Source organism: Patella vulgata, chromosome 1 (genome assembly GCF_932274485.2).
Source record: "Patella vulgata chromosome 1, xgPatVulg1.2, whole genome shotgun sequence".
Classification (NCBI taxonomy): Eukaryota; Metazoa; Mollusca; class Gastropoda; family Patellidae; genus Patella; species Patella vulgata.
This window is the reverse complement of record NC_065879.2, coordinates 76,470,585-76,488,463: the sequence shown is the minus strand read 5'-3', so window position 1 is coordinate 76,488,463 and position 17,879 is coordinate 76,470,585. Positions and strand designations below refer to the sequence as shown.

The window sequence follows — 17,879 nt, the reverse complement described above, 5'->3', positions numbered from 1 at the left end:
TAATAACCCTATATCAATTATAGCTTACCAGGTAATAACCCTATATCTATTACAGCTTACCAGGTAATAACCCTATATCTATTATAGCATACCAGGTAATAACCCTATATCTATTATAGCTTACCAAATAATAATCCCATATCTATTATACATGTAGCTTACCAGGTAATAACCATATATCTATTATAGCTTACCAGATAATAACCATATATCTATTGGGTGGTCAAGTGCTTTAGATCATAAGTTCTGCCATTGTGTCAAGTGGTGTGGTTTCGATTCCAAGTATGTACGTGATCAGGAGTGGAAAGGGATGGGGTTTAACATCCTACTTTTCTGCACCGTCAGGTTAATGAGCATTGGCATACGGCATTGTCCAGAAAGCGGCACTACGGTCTACTCTTAAGTTGGCTTCTTTTACCTGCATGCCATGTAAACACAAGCTCTCATGTTTTTACTCCCCTTCCAAATGACTAGACACTGTTCCTTGCCAGGTCCTCCATCCAGGACCTCCAAGTTAGAAAGCCAGTACCTTACCGAGTCAGTTGGAGCAGAACGTTCTGTTAAATCCCATTTCATTTCATTCGACCTTACCAAGTCACTGTGGCTCCAGTAGTAAGGAGTAGTCACCATCCTCGTTAGTTTTCTCTTGGTCCTTCAGTTTCTTACCACTGCTAAAGATGTCTATGGTGGCCCATGGTCGCAATAGCGTTTTTGGGGTTATTTTTTGTATTTCATTTAAAATCATACAAAATAAAAGTAAAAAAAAAGAAACATTTTTTTTTTCTTTTGTTTTACAAAATAAAAAAAAAATCTTTTTAAATTAAAAAGAAAAAAAAAATCTTTTTAAATTAAAAAGAAAAAAAAATCTTTTTAAATTAAAAAGAAAAAAAAATCTTTTTAGAATTTAAGAAAAAAAAAAAATCTTTTTAAAATAAAAAAAAATCTATATAAAAAAAATTAATAACATTTTAATTAAAAAAAAAAAATAAGTGAAATAGAAAAAATCAAAAAAAGAATTCTGCACGTGGCCCATCGTCGTAATAGTGTCTTGATTATCCAGACTCAGTATAAAATCAGCCTACGACAGCTATCATTAGACTCGAGTGACCAGAAATACCTCGTGGCCCATTGTTGCTATAGTGTCTCGATTATCCTATGTGGCATAACTCGAGCGACAAGAAACGAGTTTGTAGTTATCTCCCCTTCCGAAAGGAAAAAGGTAAACAGACATCAACACGTGAAACACAATTTTTCCACCCATGACGTCTATGGACTTGGATATATGTATTTATACATATGCAAGTCAATAGAAATGTATAATTAATAGACTATAGAAGCCTAGCGTCATTTAGACTAGTTTATCCAGTCTAACTAGAACTAGGCCTACATACATAATGACGTTTGAAGTCATTGACTTTAATGACACCATTCGGCCTACTAGTGCGCAAGGCCTATTCTCCCCTCAAAAGGCTTCTGTAATGTTTTTAAAACACTTGGTCTCCCTGAGATTGAATTTCAAAAGTAGTTAACAACTTTGAAACTAAACCTCGAAGTTTCTTCTTTTTTTTTTTTTGTACTAATATTTTTATTATTTTAAATGAAATACAAAAATAACCCAAAAAACGCTATTGCGACCATGGGCCACCATAGATGTCTATTCACAAATGAATTATTGAAATAAAGTTGTACCATATGTTAGTCCCAATATGACTTAGTTCATGTTTGATGTTAAACTTCAATTCTCCTTCCCTAGTATTGCACATGTGACCATACAATAGAGATAACAGCATGTCAGTCTCAATATGATCAAATATTGCATTGATGAAACCAAGCTTTCCTTTTATTAAATGAATTGCTCAAACATTCACATTCAGTTGTTGGTGTATTGTCATCACACCTGTTCGTCTGTCCATTCACAATTCAGGTAAATGCTAATCGGGTCAGAGTTTATGAGCTTTTTCATAGATATTCAGAGTTGCAATTCAATTTTACACAGTTGTTGTCCTTGCTACTAAAACTTTAAAACACTCTATAGTATTTGAGATGGTTTTTCTTTTCATCTTGTCATAAAGAAGAATCCTTTCAAAATGAAAAGTTGCCTATTAATATTTTGCTGAATCAATAAAACTTACGACCACTTTTCGAAATGCTCAATCATTGTTCGGTATTGTTTGATAATTGTATTTTTGTTTTTAGGCTGGACTTGGTACTAAAGTAATTAAAGAACATTGTAATTTAATGGATCATCGTGGTAAATTGGTAGATCCTTTAGTGGATAGACGAATAGATTTCCATTTTAACGCCATGCTGGATGTCATAGCCGAATGGAGACAAACAAAGGAACTTTCTCATGACATTAATTTATTAGGTAATAATTTGTCACTATATATTCAATACTTCTCACAATAAAACAGACAACAATATTAGTCACAAATGTATTCAATCTAGAATGCCAGAATTGATTTCAAAGTTTTGTATTTTTAAATGCCTGGAGTCAAGTGTTGTCAAATGTTGTAGTCACCGCTGTCCATCCATCCATCCATTGTAGGGGGGTTGGATGGCCGAATGGTTAGCATGTGCGTGCTGTATCATAAGGCCTGTCATTGAGTCAACTGGCGTGGTTTCGAATCCCCGGTTGTACGTGACATGGAGTAGGGTCGCCTGTCCAACCTTGTGGGTTTTCTCCGGTTTCCTCCCACTGCTAAAGACCCCTACGCGCAAGCGAATTATTGAAATAAAATTAAACCATATGTTAGTCCCGAAATGACCTAGTTTGTGTCGAGTGGACGTTAAACCCCATTTCTCTCTCTCTCCATCCATTGTCCACAAGATTTCGGCATCACAACATGAACCGAGGCTTCTGTTAATCATCACCACACCAGCTGTGTTGAAATATAGAAGTTTTAGAATTTTAGATAGTGCAGCACAGAACAACACAAGCAAAAATATATTTAATGTCAAAAATATATTTAATGTCAAAAATATATTTAAAGAACTAATTGCCAACATCAACCTTCCGTGTTCGTCGACGATGTGCAAAGTGAGACTGGTATTATAAACTTTTTTTTTGTCTGAAGAAATAGATAATGGTGTTTTTTTTTTTTTAATTTGTTAATTGTAGATAAATTTTTTGAAATGCATGAACAGTTTAAAGAAGAATCTCAACTTCCTTTTACAGAGGTGAGTTACCTTTTTTATGGGGGCAGGGGGAGTAACTCTATTGATTCAATTCAATCGAAGGAAAGCAGGATTTTGGACTACAACTAATGTCCCGACTGCATAAGAGAATATTTTGCTTGAGCACAAGTTCATAGTTTGGTAACTTAAGGGGAGAGGCTACCCGAAAAATGTTTTCTGAAATTCTAAAGCTATTGAATCGAAAATGGCACAAGTAGTTAGGAAATGTAATAAACAAGGGAAAACTAACATTAAAAAAAAGGGAAAAAAAGTTGACAAGGTAACACATTTTTTTGGAAAAAGCATAAAAAATGTAAGTACACAATATCTCTGATAATAATAAAGATGAATGTCTCATTTTCGGACTGCTTGTTCTTTAATGATAACCCTTAATCCAGAGAGTTTTTCTCTATAATTTTTATAGTTTCTTGGTAAATGATGTTTAAAACATTTGCCTCACTAGTTTGCCCTTGTTTATTACATTTTCTAACTACTTGTACTATTTTCAATTCAATAGCTTTAACATTTCAGAACAGATTTTAAATGGATTTGTCTTTAATTATTGCACATGCTTGCTGTGTTTCTGCAAACCTTTTTTTCCCTGTGATAAATATTAAAAATTTTTATGTAGGTAAACTTGGCAGGAAACCATAATATGTGTAACAATCAATCAAAACCTATGTTAAAGGGGGATTATGTAAAATTAGATAAAGAGCTGACAGATCTCCCTATAATAACTAAAAAATAGATAATGAAAAGAGAGGGGATATGTTGAAAATTTGGGTGCGGGTTAGTTCATCCCACAACCGTTTCACCTCGGGCTGTTTCATCCCAACCTATTTTTTTATCGGGTTGTTTCATCCCGGGCTGTTTCATCCCCCTTGTTATTATAATTAACTGAGTTGTACTTGAAATCGTTAAATAAACGGTTAAAGACTTACTTATTGTTAAATAACCAATAATGTATGGAATAAATAAGTTTTACTCGTCGACTTTTGTTGATCACCGATCATGACCGAGATTACTTCACTGCTGTATTTTTGTATTGTTTGTTAATTGGCGTTATAATTTTAGATTTTAGGTCAGTTCACCGATTTTTTTGTAGTAAAGTATTGTTAGTTAATTTCCGTTATGATTTTAGATTAGTTCACCGATGTTTTTGTAGTAAAGTATTGTTGGTTAATTTCCGTTATAATTTTAGATTAGTTCACCAATGTTTTTGTAATAAAGTTTCCTCATATTGTTTGTTAGTTTATGATTTCTAACATCATTTATCTTCTTTATAAAAAGGTATTTTATAATTACATTTTGACAGCTGAATCACTCGCCAAAATACATCATGGACTCTACGTATTACCCAATAATCAACTAAATTGCGCAAGAGCCCCTTTTAAATAAGACAAATTAGATTGATATTATTTCAAAACCATAATTAATTTAAAACCAATCCTTGATTTAATTCCCGTACACGAAATGGAACTAAACAACTCCAAATGTAAGAATTCTGAATAAGAATCAATTTAGAATACCAAAATGCAAATCGTAACACATTGTGGTCTAAACTGTGTGATAAACTATAAAATAAATCATAAATCAATTTAACCTGTTGTAAGGTGGACACTGCATGCTTTCTTTCAATGTTGGGTTATTTGAGGCGTCAGATAGTCTGAACATCTGTAGATAACATGTGTCGAAATAGTGGCTACGTGCAGTTTTATTCTTTGATCTGTTCTATCACGGGTAATCCTGTTGTAGTGAAATCAACATGCATGAAAATGACTATATTACAAGTGGAATGTTTTTCTATGAGCATCACTCGATTGTAAGCGATGTAATCTTTGTGAAATTGGTGTCGAGAATTGGTGTGGATTTGAAAAATAAGCTAAAGCGTATGCAAAGGATGTGACTGTCAATAGAACTGGTAGCCATATTGACTTTAGTGTACCCTTGAGTGTTGTCTGTTTTCAAGCTGCTTTTCAAAATTCTGGTTTTGCCATCCCCTAACTCTAAATCTTGTTGTGTCCAACTCGGCATGTGGCAATTTCGGACCTCCCAAGTCGCCTGAAAATACTTTTAGATCCCAAAATATAAAATATGATGACTTGATAATCATATTTTCTGAAACTGCATGTAGCTATTGTAATAACACTTAACCACTTTTGTTATTGTGTTCTTTAATATTTGTTATTCTCTGTATTGCACCATATTTAGCATGTTTGAATTGAAAATAGATTTGTTTATCCTGGGTCACATAAATCATTTGGGAGATTTATTTATTTAATTATATGGAGCCACGGTGGCTAGGTGGGTAAGGCGCTGGCCCGCTAGCCTGGAGGTCGGGTGTTCGATCCCTGCATTGGCCGAGAAAGTTCATCCTGATTTTTCGACGTGGTTTCCCCTTGTCAGTGATGCAGGACGGAGGGCCTGACAAGGACAGCTGTCTAGTCCTTCGGATGATACGAAAAACCTAGGTCCTGTGTAAACATTGGAATGCACGTAAAAGATCCCTTGGCAGTTGGAATTCAATATAAGAGTAGGCGATAGTGCCGCTGCCCGGGCAAAATTTTCCTCATAGCACACTGTATGGCGTATGCCCGTCTCCATTAGCCCAGTATAGGAGCAGAACAGTAGGACGTTAAACCCCATTTCATTTCATTTCATTTAATTATATGAGTGACTTGATAACTTTGACAAGGTTATCTAGGTACTTGCAGAGAATGGAATTTGGAAACTCAAAGTTTGTATTTCTCGGGTAGTTACACAGGAATTCGATAATGGTCTTTCAACCATTGATGCTATTTCGCCCGTATATTCCGGACATGTTTTACAGTATTTTCCAAAGCTCCGACTAGGTTTACAAGTGATTTTTATATGCCCACATTTTCATGTGGACGTATATTGTCGTCGACCCCGTCCACAATATGTTTGCAGTAACTCTGGAGGTAACAATTTTTATCCGATTTAAAAAAAATGTTTGAATATATCACTGTTACATTCTAATGATGGTTGAGTTCGAATTTCGGACAAAATGGCCACCCCTCGTATATCAAGGTTGCAGACCCTCTAGGAGTTACAATTTTGATCCGTTTTTGATGAAACTTGAAATATATCTTTATAACCCAAAGATCTTCGCACATATCGGATCGTAACTTCCTGAATTATGGCCCTGGATTGTACGAAAAATCGATTTTGTGCTCTAACCATCTCTTGCAAAATGTGGGTGTATCCTGCCTGGCAGCTGCTGAATCCGCCTGCTTAACTAGCGATAAGAGTTACACCCCTTTATTTTCAGTAAAAATGTCTGACAAGAAAAATTTGAAATAGGGACACTGCTTTCAACCCTAATTAACCAGTGTTATTTGTTACTCCCAAAATGAGCTGGTTGCATTGAATAGTTGCTGACATCATCTCTCTTTGTCTTATGGCTTATCACCATCATCACATAACAGCTCTCTCTCTTTCTCTCTCTCTCTCTCTCTCTCTCTCTCATGCTATTTGTATTTTGTATGTATTAATTCCAATCTATTTGTTATTCTATCCTCTTTCATGTCATGTGGCTTGCTTGCTTGTTTGTGTTTATTAAACCACAAAATGACTTTTAGTTTTTTCCAAAGGAAGAAGAACAAGTTCTACAGTTCCATTTGGGAAATTTGGAGTATGCATGTGGTGCCTCCTTGTCCAAAGTTTCTGCTTTAAATTGGGACCACAACGAATCTCTACCTCAGTTTTCGGGTGATGCAGTCTTAATGAAAGATGGCTACTCACAGGTTGTGAAGCGAATGAGTGAAAACATAGATCTCTACTTAAATACTCAGGTTTGTGATGTTTACTTCCCAAAATTCCTCTCAGAGTTGCTGTCCTTGATTAAGGGGGAAGACTACCCAAAATTTTTTGTCTAAATATTTTAATGTATTTTTATTTGATAAATAGGGCTTGATTCAATATAAAAATCAATCTTCAAAAATATCTATGATAATTGTCCTTATATTTTGAAATGGATAGATCATATGGGTGAAACGGATCTGTAAGAATCTTGCCAGGATAGTCTCGATTCCACACACTTTTACTCAATTTCCAACTGTCAACGGTTATTTTACATGCATGTCACTGTAGACATGATTGACGTCAGTTTTTAGCACCATACAAACAACTAGTCACACTTGCAGGCACCACACCTAGCCGTGTTTCTGCCTACCACACTTTTATTCAATTTCCAGCTGTCAATTGTTTTTTACATGCATACCAAAGTGTACATGATGGACGTTGATTTTTAGTCCCACCCAAACAACTAGTCACACTTGCGGGCACCACACCTAACAACATCTGAAGGCCAGACATAAATTATCCTGAAAGTTTATCACTGTCCAGGCCTGGATTCAGACCTGGTACATTCTGTTTGAGAATCCAATACCCAAACTGCTTGAATAACATGAGCGCCTGATTTCATATATCTAGCAGTACTTGTATATTTAATTTATATATTTCAGGTTTTAGGAGTAGATTATAGTGATGATCTAATAGCTGTTAAAACAACAGATAAAACTTACACTGCTCATAAGGTTAGACTTACACTGATTTCTCCATCATCTAATTCTTATTTCTATCAACTAACTTTGTTTTAATCATCGTCTGAATACCAGTGACAACAGATTTTCTGGCGCGGTTCACCCTTGTCAGTGATGCAGGACGGAGGGCCTGACAAGGACAGCTGTCTAGTCGTTCGGATGGGACGAAAAACCGAGGTCCCGTGTACACATTGGTGTGCACGTAAAAGATCCCATGACAGTTGTTGGAATTCGATATAAGAGTAGGCCGTAGTGCCGCTGCCTGGGCAAAATTTCCCTCATTGCACGCTGTATGGCGTTCGAGAATCCTAATTTTCACATGTTTTGCGAGTTACATTTTCTGTTCACATTTAGACTGCTATAGCTTTTACAGAGTTCACAGAAGTTGGATTTTTTCAAAAAAAAAAAAACCTTGAAATTTCATGAGTTAATGACAAAAAAAATTTTCAACTAGTGACATGACATGTTGCCCTTGTCTATGTTTTTTTTATGTTTTAACCTAGAATTACATCTTTTATATTCATTTTCATCTTTATAATCATTATACTCTGTTTTCAGGTACTGGTAACAGTGCCATTAGCCTTATTAAAGAAACAAACTATACAATTTACGCCAACATTACCAGAAAAAAAGATACAAGCTATAACTTCACTAGGAGCAGGCTCTCTAGAAAAGGTATTACTTTTATTTAAACTAAATCATTGACAATCGAATTGCGAAAACTATCTATATTTTATTTTGTCAACTCCTCCCTGCACGCATTGATATTTCTGCGCACATGCGCACGGCTGCGCAGGCACATTTGCTTTAAAAATAATGTTTGCAGGCACATTTTTCAGATGTCGCCCGGCATTATTTTCTGCCGCCCAGCACAAAGAAAAAATCAAAAAAAGTGGCCCAGTTGTATTTAAACCCCTTTGTCCTTCTCTGTACACAAACTCGGCGCTCCAAATTTACCACGTCCACGGCAATTAAACGGCAAAGCCATGGTACGTAAACCATTTCTGTCACGGCATAATTTATTTTTGTGTGCCGTAGTAGACCCTATCATCCCAAATTAGTTTAAAGAAAGATGTATTGGTATTTTGTTTATTTATACTTAGAAGATGTGTAGGCCTAGGTCTATTCATTTTACAATTATTCTACGGTCTTTATATTTGTTTATTTGCCGTAAATAGGTCACCCAGACCAATTTACGGCACTCCAATGTTAAAGGTTTGAATGTCGTAATTGTCCAACACGTGCCTGCAAATTTTCACGATATTTCTTACCTGTGTTGACCGTGGATTTGCTACGGCCCGAGAGTAGGACTAGGAGGACGATGAGAACTTTCTCAGTTTCTGCCTGACCTGATTCTCATTCCACCGTAATATTAATAATGATAATATTCGTGAGACACGTACAACAACTTTACAAACAAGTCAAATAATACAACGTGTTTTGGTAAAATTTGAATATATAAATGGAAATTTGATTTGCACTGAACCAAATACAAAAGGCAGCAGATGCTCTGAAAATACACCAAGAAGGGTTTAATTTTCATAAAAGACCACGCCCCCCTCCCAAAATTTTTTTTTACTCGCTCTGCTCGCCAAATATATTTTTACACCATTCACCAAATCCTGGCTACATCCCTGTGTTTCAGTATGACCCTGCAGGTACATTTTCAAGTGTGTGCGCAGGCACACTCAACTTTTATAGAGCCCTGCCTCCCTGTATACTTTCCTTAATCCAGAGCACAGCTCATGTAAATCTTGATAAAACTGACTATTTCATTAGCTAATTCCTTACATCAAAAAGAATAATAATGAAAAAAACAAAAAACAACAAGAAGTATGATTTAAAGTATTTGTTTTATTTTATGCTTTATTTGGTACTAGAATTGTTTGTTAATTTTGGCCTGACCTGGACAGCTGTCAAGTCGTTCGGATGATACGAAAAACCAAGGTCCCATGTACACATTTGAGTGCACATAAAAGATCCCTTGGCAGTTGGAATTCGATATAGGAGTAGGCCATATTGTGCCGCTGTCCGGGCAAAATTTTCCTCAAAGCACACTGTATGGCGTATGCCCGTCTTCATTAACCCAGTTTCAAGCAGAACAGTAGGACGTTAACCCCATTTCATTTCATTACATTTGTTAATCTCAAAATGACCTCAAGAATGAATTATCAAAACAGTGAACTCCATTCTATTCATATCTATATTTTTCTGCTGCTTCTATTTCTACCCACTCCAAAAAACCTGAAAATATACCACATATTATAAGTTCCTAGGTGTGTTAAGTCAACTATAAACCTGATTTATCTCTTGGGAGCCACGGTGGCTAAGTGGCTTAGGCTCTGGCTCGCTAGTCTGGAGGTCGCGGTTTCACTCCTGGTGTTGACCGACATAGTTTATCAAGATTTTTCGGCGTGGTTTCCCCTTGTCATTGATGCAGTATGGAGAGCCTGACAAGGACAGCTGTCTAGTTGTTCAGATGATACGAAAATCTGAGGACCCATGTACACATCTGCATGCATTTAAAAGATCCCTTGGCAGTTGGAATTTGATATAAGATTAAGCCATAGCTTTCCTGTCCAGGCAAAATTTCCCTCATAGCATACTGTATGGCATATGCCTGTCTTCATAGTCCAGTCAGAGCAGCAGGGGCGTAAATGTGGGGGGGTGGCCCCCAGGAAAAAAAATAGTCGGTCGCAAAACCAGTGCAGTCAGTCGCAAAATAAGAGCAGTCGGTATCAAAATAATTGCTCACTGCACACGTCACGCTACTCGTGCAAAACTTTAGTATAAAATAACCTTGTCAACTTATCATGTTTGAAAAAATGATGTGTTTCACTCTTATTCTGTTGTGAGTATGTAGGTCTAAGAACAAAATTTCCCCCAGGTAGAAAAATAGTCGGTCTCAAAATAAGTGCAGTCACTGCAGTCGGTCTCAAAACTATGCATCTCCGTCTTAATGAATTAATGAGGTAAACAAATAATGCCAAAATAGATCCCAAATACTAGTCAGTCGCAAAATCAGTCCAGTCGGTCGTAAGATATGAGCAGTCGGTATCAAAATAAGTGCTCACTGCACACGTCACTCTACTCACGCAAAACTTTAGTATAAAATAACCTTGTCAACTTATCATGTTTGAAAAAAATGTTTTTCACCCCATGGCAAAAAAATAGTCGGTCTCAAAAAAAAGTGCTCACTGCAGTCGGTCTCAGACTAAATGAATTAATGGGGTGTTTTCTGACCATCAGAATTCTGCAAAATCTCTCCCCAAAGTCCAGGGCATTTCAGAGACCAAGTAAGCGCCCCATTGAGGTAAAGTGCCCTCAGGCCCAGTCCTCAAAAATTAAAAGCTCAGTTACATATCGGCGCTCAATTCCATTATGCCATCATTCTTCAACTCCTTCTCTGTCTTATACTATCTCATCACTATCATATTCACAGTTACAGTGAATCGCCCAGTTAGTAGTACCACTAGTGAGTGAGTCGTGGTTCAAAAGACTGTAGAATTGTTAGTTCTACTCTCACAAAACAGGCGACATTGACAGATAGGCCTCAAGATTCTGTCCCATTTCTTATCCTCTCGTTAACGAGAATTTGGATCCATTTGCCATGACATTGAATAAAATTGTCAGGCCCAGTCCCAAAAATTAAAAGCTCGGTTACACATCTGAAATTTGTTCGTGCCTGCGGCACTCGATTCCATTATAACATCATTTTTCCACTCCTCTGTTGTCTTATACTGTCTCAGCGCTATCATATTCACGGTTATACTGATCTGCCTAGTAGTACCACTGGCACTGGTGTGTGGGTCGTGGGGCGTCAGGCTATACAAAAGTTCTGTCAACTCTTGCAAAACAGGCGGAATTGACAGGGGCAGATCTCGAGATTTTGTCTAATTGACTCACATTTCTGGTCCTCTCTTCTACAAGAATTTCTCCAAGCAATGACCTCAAATGCCAAGATATTGTCTCAATATTTCAAAATTTTCTCAGGTTGCTCAGTGTTATAGGCACAATCATATATGACATAAACTTTATGTCAACTTAAATAAAACTGCTTTCCAGCGAGACATCGATCGGCAAACTACTATATAATTATACAATACCACCTATGTTCTACCGGAAGGTTGCTCAGTGTTATAGGCACAATCATATATGACATAAACTTTATGTCAACTTAAATAAAACTGCTTTCCAGCGAGACATCGATCGGCAAACAACTATATAATTATACAATACCACCTATGTTCTACCGGAATGTTATAGCCAGTATTTTGTTGACATTCATTGTGGGGTGGAATTGTGGCTGGGGTGGCGCCCTAGATTTGGACCCCCCCCCCCCCCTATCTAGATCCGCTTCTGCACAGGGCCCCTACAAAACTCGCTCCTGACTGCGTCACTCGTACTAGGGGTATGGGCATCAGTCGGTCGCATTTTGTCTACCCCCCCCCCCCCAAACAAAATCGTTATGTACGCCCCTGCAGAGCAGAACAGTAGTCCGTTAAACCTCATTCCATTTCATGATTTATCTTTCTTTTTCTCTGTCTGTCTTTCTCCATTTCTTTTCCTGAATATTTATTTTGTTTTTTTTTCGCTTATTCAGGTAGCATTACAGTTTAATAAGAAATTCTGGAAGAGTAAAACAGATGAAGATGATTTTTTTGGTCATGTGCCAGCTGAAGAGAAACAGCGTGGATTATTTAATGTATTTTATGATATATCTACCTCAGTAAGAATTAATATATCTTATTTAGAATTATATATCGTTTCCATTTTAATGGGGGGGGGGTGCTGCTTGCGCTTGAAGCTCTTCTATCGACATTAAACTAGTCATGCTTTCTCCTGAACAATTGCGTACCGATTTACCGAGTTCCATTTTTGATACAATGTCACAATTCAAAGATGAGAGCGAAGACACCTTGCTCGGTTCTTGGTCCATAGTTAGGGTGACCCATGTACTCACAGAAATACAGTCCACCGCTGATAGTTCGAGACTACCACTGAAGCGTGCACATTCGCCATGCCGAGACCAACTTTCTGACAGTATGATACTATAAATAGCCATGGCACGTGCATTTCTCTACAAATCTATCAACTATTACAGCCGTAAAAAATTTATTGTTGACAATTTTGAATAGCAGTAAAATTAAGCTTCTTGGTTATTACAGCAGATTTAGAAATTACGTTCGTTTCATTTTTTAAATCGCTTTATCATTAACTGTACCGTTAAGAGCGGCATCATTTGGTTTAGTACAAATAATATCTCTGAATCACTCGGGTTAGACAGGAACATGATACTAGCAGTAGTTTCTTTTTACTTTTACAAGCTTCTTAAAACGATCGTTGAGCTACCTAACGTGCTTATTTCTAAATTCAATTTCTTGTTCTAGCTTTCTCTTATGTTTTGTAAAAAAGTAGTCTTGATTATCCCGACCTGTCAATCAGACGTAGAATGGTAGATAGACTGGTTAAGCGATACTAATTTCAAAACAAGGGCATGTAACCTATCTTTTACTCAAAAGTGTCTGGATGTTATGGACGACTCTTGGAACCAGTTTTCAGTCTATTATTTATACATGATTAATGGTCATAACTTATTAAGTACAACATGATCGTTTATTTAGTGACTATAATTGTGTGAAACTGATTTGAGGCTTGGCATATATATATAAATATTGTGGCGTAATTGTGGAGATATATGGAGATATTTATTTATGGTGGGTCACCCTACCATAGTATTCTTGTACTTGTTTTCTTAGGAATGAATTTGTCTCAGATTTGAACATTTTGTGTACAGTATATATTAAATTAAACTCAAAATGAGCTGTTATGGTAAATTAAACTCAAAATGGTCTATTATGGTAAATTAAACTCAAAAATGGTATATTATGATAAATTAAACTCAAATGGGCTATTATGGTAAATTAAACTCAAAATGTGCTATAAATTAAAGGGCTAATCCCTATATTTTTTTGGGAGAATAAAACTGTTTAATTTGGTTTTAAAATCCCTTAAAATCCTTTACCTAAGGGCCGAGCAACTAACTCAATATTTGTGATAAGTTTTCAAATAACTGAAACCCCTCAGTCTTCATCTGGAAATGGAGACGGGTGTCCCAAGCTGTATTATGAGGTGTCTAGATAAAACCAGACATTTTTTGTATAAAAATAATGTGTAGGTGAAATTTACCTTTCAATATCAAGTACAGCATTTGAGTCATTCACCGTATAGACCTCTCAATGAACGGGAATCGATTATCAGGTCTCCCAACGAAAAAATTGACCCAAAATCTTAAAAGGGTTACGTGTCCGGATAAGCAGTTTTGACGGTCACGTCCAAATGACTTAATATTTTGAGCTGAAATTTTGAGATACTGTCAATACACCATTCCTCTATATTTTGGTGTTTAAATTTCATACATACTCAGACTTTTATTTTTGAGACTCTGTTCAAATAAGGGATAGTCCCTTTAAACTCAAAATGGGCTATTATGGTCAACTGTGTTTTACATGAAAATTATTTACCTGTGACTATTTGTTATTACAGACAAGCGATAGTGGTATATTAGTGACTAATGTCTCAGGTGAGGCGTTAAATCTAATTAAAGATAAAACTGATAAAGAAGTTGTTAATCTCTGTTTAAATACACTCAAATCTCTCTTTCCTGCTCAGGTATGTGTCTTAATAAGGCCAGCAATAATATTATGTTTCTTAGACACAGTTGCCTCTTTATTAATAGGCCTACTGTTGTCTGTTACAATTGGATTAGTATTTTAGAAAAAGGAAATTCACGCTCATCAAACAGTTGTCTAAGAAACATATAATTTTTTTTATGTAGCCTTAGATATTAATGTTATTTATTGATTATTTTGTATTTGTGTTTTGGTTCATATTATAATTAGTAAATCTAGATGGACTTGATGAAGGGCTATCACCTGCAATGCTTCCTTAATTAAACTATTCAACTTTTACACAGTCTTGTTCAAGTTTGTTGTGTTAAATAAAATATAGTTTAACTGCCTCAACCCAAATCTTTCTGTTTTAATAAAAAAAAAATGGAGTGTCATAGAATTTGCAATCCCCAAGAAATGAAATAATTTTATTGTTTTTTTATTGGAGTTTATAGATTGGAATTGAATAGGGTTTAATATTCCTTCAGTATTTTTGAGACAAATATATGATTATGGTTACATGTGCCATACGTTTCCACCTGCTCTCCTTTTTTTCCGACTGTTAACGGTTCTTTAATGTGCACACCGATATGTACACAGGTGGATCTCTTTTTTTTGTCCCACCCAAACTACAAAGCACACCTTTTTTGTCTGTGCCACAGACGGACGTCTTACAATTAATTATTATGTTTTTCTCTTCCAAGACAGAATGGAACCAAGGACGTTTTAGTCCAGTGTCCTGACCATTTACCTATTACTGCTGCATAGACTTAATAGGGAGTCAAGATACGGGACCAGGGTAGTTCATCGGTGAGGACACTGGAATCGTCATTGTTCAAATCCTAGTGTGGGCCAAGACAAACTATCATGAATTGTTAGTTATGGTGTCTGTTCAATCTGATTAAAATATAGATCTATGTTTCGTTACTTTTTTTTATGCTTTCGATGGCCTACACTACATGAAGATCTACACTACATGAAGTTGTACTCGAAGGTCGTGTCAGGGGGTCGTACGAGCTTCTTTTGACCCTATGACATCAGACATTGATTAATCAATAAGCATTGACGTTTCTAGTGGTTTACCCACAGTTCATGCATGGCACATCAAGAAGTCTCCGTAACAGACCGTTTCATTGGCTTATCACTCACTTGAACCAAAACACCGGTAATATAACAACCCTTCCAGATCCTAGTGTTGTGAAGACAAGTAAAACAAAATTTTGAACTGTAAAAACAAAACGAAATAGGATCTGTGTTTTAATCAAATTGATGTCTGTTGGGCTAACAAGGATGAGACAAAAGCTCAAGTTTTCACCCTTGACTGTTTGGTAGAGCAGACGGCGCTAAGAGCTAAACAAGTAACTGCCACACACAAAATAATCTGCTTACATTTTGTTTCAGACGATACCTGACCCAGTGAATTATCTAGTTACACATTGGGATAGTGATCCTTTCGCTGGCATGGCATATAGTTATATGCCCGTTGGCAGTGACGGCAGTCTGTATGACGACATGGCAGAAGATGTCAACGATAAAATTTACTTTGCAGGAGAGGTTTGTAGTTTTTCACTCGTGAATTTCTGAATATGAATTATTCTCGTTCTTGCTTTGAGGGTTGGTTGAATTGTCTAACTGGCTGACTTCAGATCATACGATGAGAAAGAGTAGGGTCACCTGCAGAACCGCATGGGTTTTGGCAGTTTGTAATGTGTATAAAATATTGTTCCATGGCAACACTTTTCTCTTTCCTTCAACCAACATTGAATAAAATAAACTAGGCACATGTATGTATACTTGTACAAGTAATGCTTATAGTAGGACAAAATAAATCATTGAATTTGATTGATATAATGTGTTATTTTAATTAGTGATGAAGCCATCTCTGCTATATGCTATCAAATTTAAGCAAAGACAGACTGCTATCCCACAAAGCAAATCAATACCAATATTTATGACTGTTGTCTGTCTGTCTGTTCAGGGTTTGCGGCTGCACTAGGGCTGTCCCAAGGCTGAAATTTGGTGTACTGGCGTAACGCGGACTAGGGAGTAACATAGCTTTGGTGGCGATGGACAACCACTTCTGGTTTCGGATGTTACAGGCAAAACCAGTGCAGCGCCAGGTCAAACGCTAGTCAGCTTATAAAATACAGGGAATTCAACAATTTTATTTGGACCCATGTCAAAGGGGTCTAGCCATTTTTAGTTGATTACTGTTTTATTACAGTTAATGGTTTTATTAATTATTTATATGTTCATATTCTTATTTTGCAGGCAACTAATAAACAGTTTCCACAATCTGTAACTGGTGCTTATTTAAGTGGTATACGAGAGGCCAATAAAATAATTTTGTCTCTAACAAGTGAAATAACGCAGGTCGATACATAATGCAGACAATTCAAGGTGTTAGATAGTGGTACTTAGTTTTTTCATTTATATTGGAATCTGTAAATTTGAGACCAAAATAAAATTCTTTCACATAGTAAATGGTGAAAATTTAAGCACAGACATTTTTTCATCAAAATACAGTGAAATATTGTATTCTTTCACAGAAAAAATAGTGACATTTGGGAAAAGACCCATTCTGGTTGAAACAGAGAAATACTGTAAAATTTAGACCAAAATAAAATTCTTTCACGTACTAAATGGTGAAAATTTAAGCACAGACACTGTTTCATCGAAAATAGTGAAATATTGTATTCTTTCACAGAAAAAATAGTGACATTTGGAAAAAGACCCATTCTGGTTGAAATATTGTATATTAAAAATATTGTAATATTGAAAAAGTGTATAATACTATTACTGAAAACAGTCAACTACTGTATTTGTTCGCATAGATAATGGTGAAATTTTCAGCCAAGATGCAATGTACAAAACAATTGATTAATACAGAAAATGTGAAAATTACACAGAAAACAGTGGAAATCTGAATACATTTATTCTTCATGTGCAGTGAAAAGTGGAATTTTTAACTGATGCAAACTTGTGAATGTGTGAAAAACTGTTTATATGTATTGGGAAAATGTGAAATTTGGAAAGCTTAATTTACTGTTAAAAACTGTAAATAATTTGATATAGAATAAAATAGCAATACAAATGTAGTAACACAAAGCCTAAAACTGTGAGAAACTGTGGAAGTTCGAAGGGTTTATATGCATTGGAAAAATGTGAAATTTGAAAAGCTTAATTTACTATTAAAAACTGTACATAATTTAATATAGAATAAAAAAGCAATACAAATGTAGTTACACAAAGTTTCATTTACTTTTAAAAACTGTAAACAATTTAATATAGAATAAAAAAAAGCAATACAAATGTAGTTACACAAAGGGTAAAACTATGAGATGTCACAGAAAATGCATTTTTGTTTTTTAATCTGATTAAGCTGGATTTACAGGACAAGTCTATCCCAGTACAGGATTATTGATTTTTGGTAATTATCACCTGCCATTAGGGTTATAATTTTAAC

The 17,879-nt window shown here is 35.8% G+C and overlaps 2 protein-coding genes across 2 annotated transcripts in view; both read left to right on the top strand.

The window, feature by feature from the left end:
- LOC126808887 (lysine-specific histone demethylase 1B-like) overlaps nt 1-665 on the top strand; it is a 37,845-nt gene extending 37,180 nt beyond the window's left edge. Inside the window, exon 11 of the mRNA XM_050533932.2 lies at nt 190-665. Within this exon, the coding sequence (XP_050389889.1) occupies nt 190-201 (12 nt within the window). The 3' untranslated portion in view covers nt 202-665. The remainder of the gene's footprint in view (nt 1-189) is intronic.
- On the top strand, nt 10-17,654 carry LOC126808888 (lysine-specific histone demethylase 2-like). The gene is made up of 10 exons (XM_050533933.2): nt 10-31; nt 2,197-2,368; nt 3,122-3,180; nt 6,780-6,992; nt 7,665-7,736; nt 8,301-8,417; nt 12,346-12,471; nt 14,289-14,414; nt 15,815-15,967; nt 16,685-17,654. The coding sequence occupies exons 2-10, from the start codon at nt 2,239-2,241 to the stop codon at nt 16,796-16,798; spliced, it is 1,110 nt and encodes a 369-aa protein (XP_050389890.1). The 5' UTR covers nt 10-31; nt 2,197-2,238; the 3' UTR covers nt 16,799-17,654.
- The last annotated feature ends 225 nt before the right edge of the window (nt 17,655-17,879 follow it).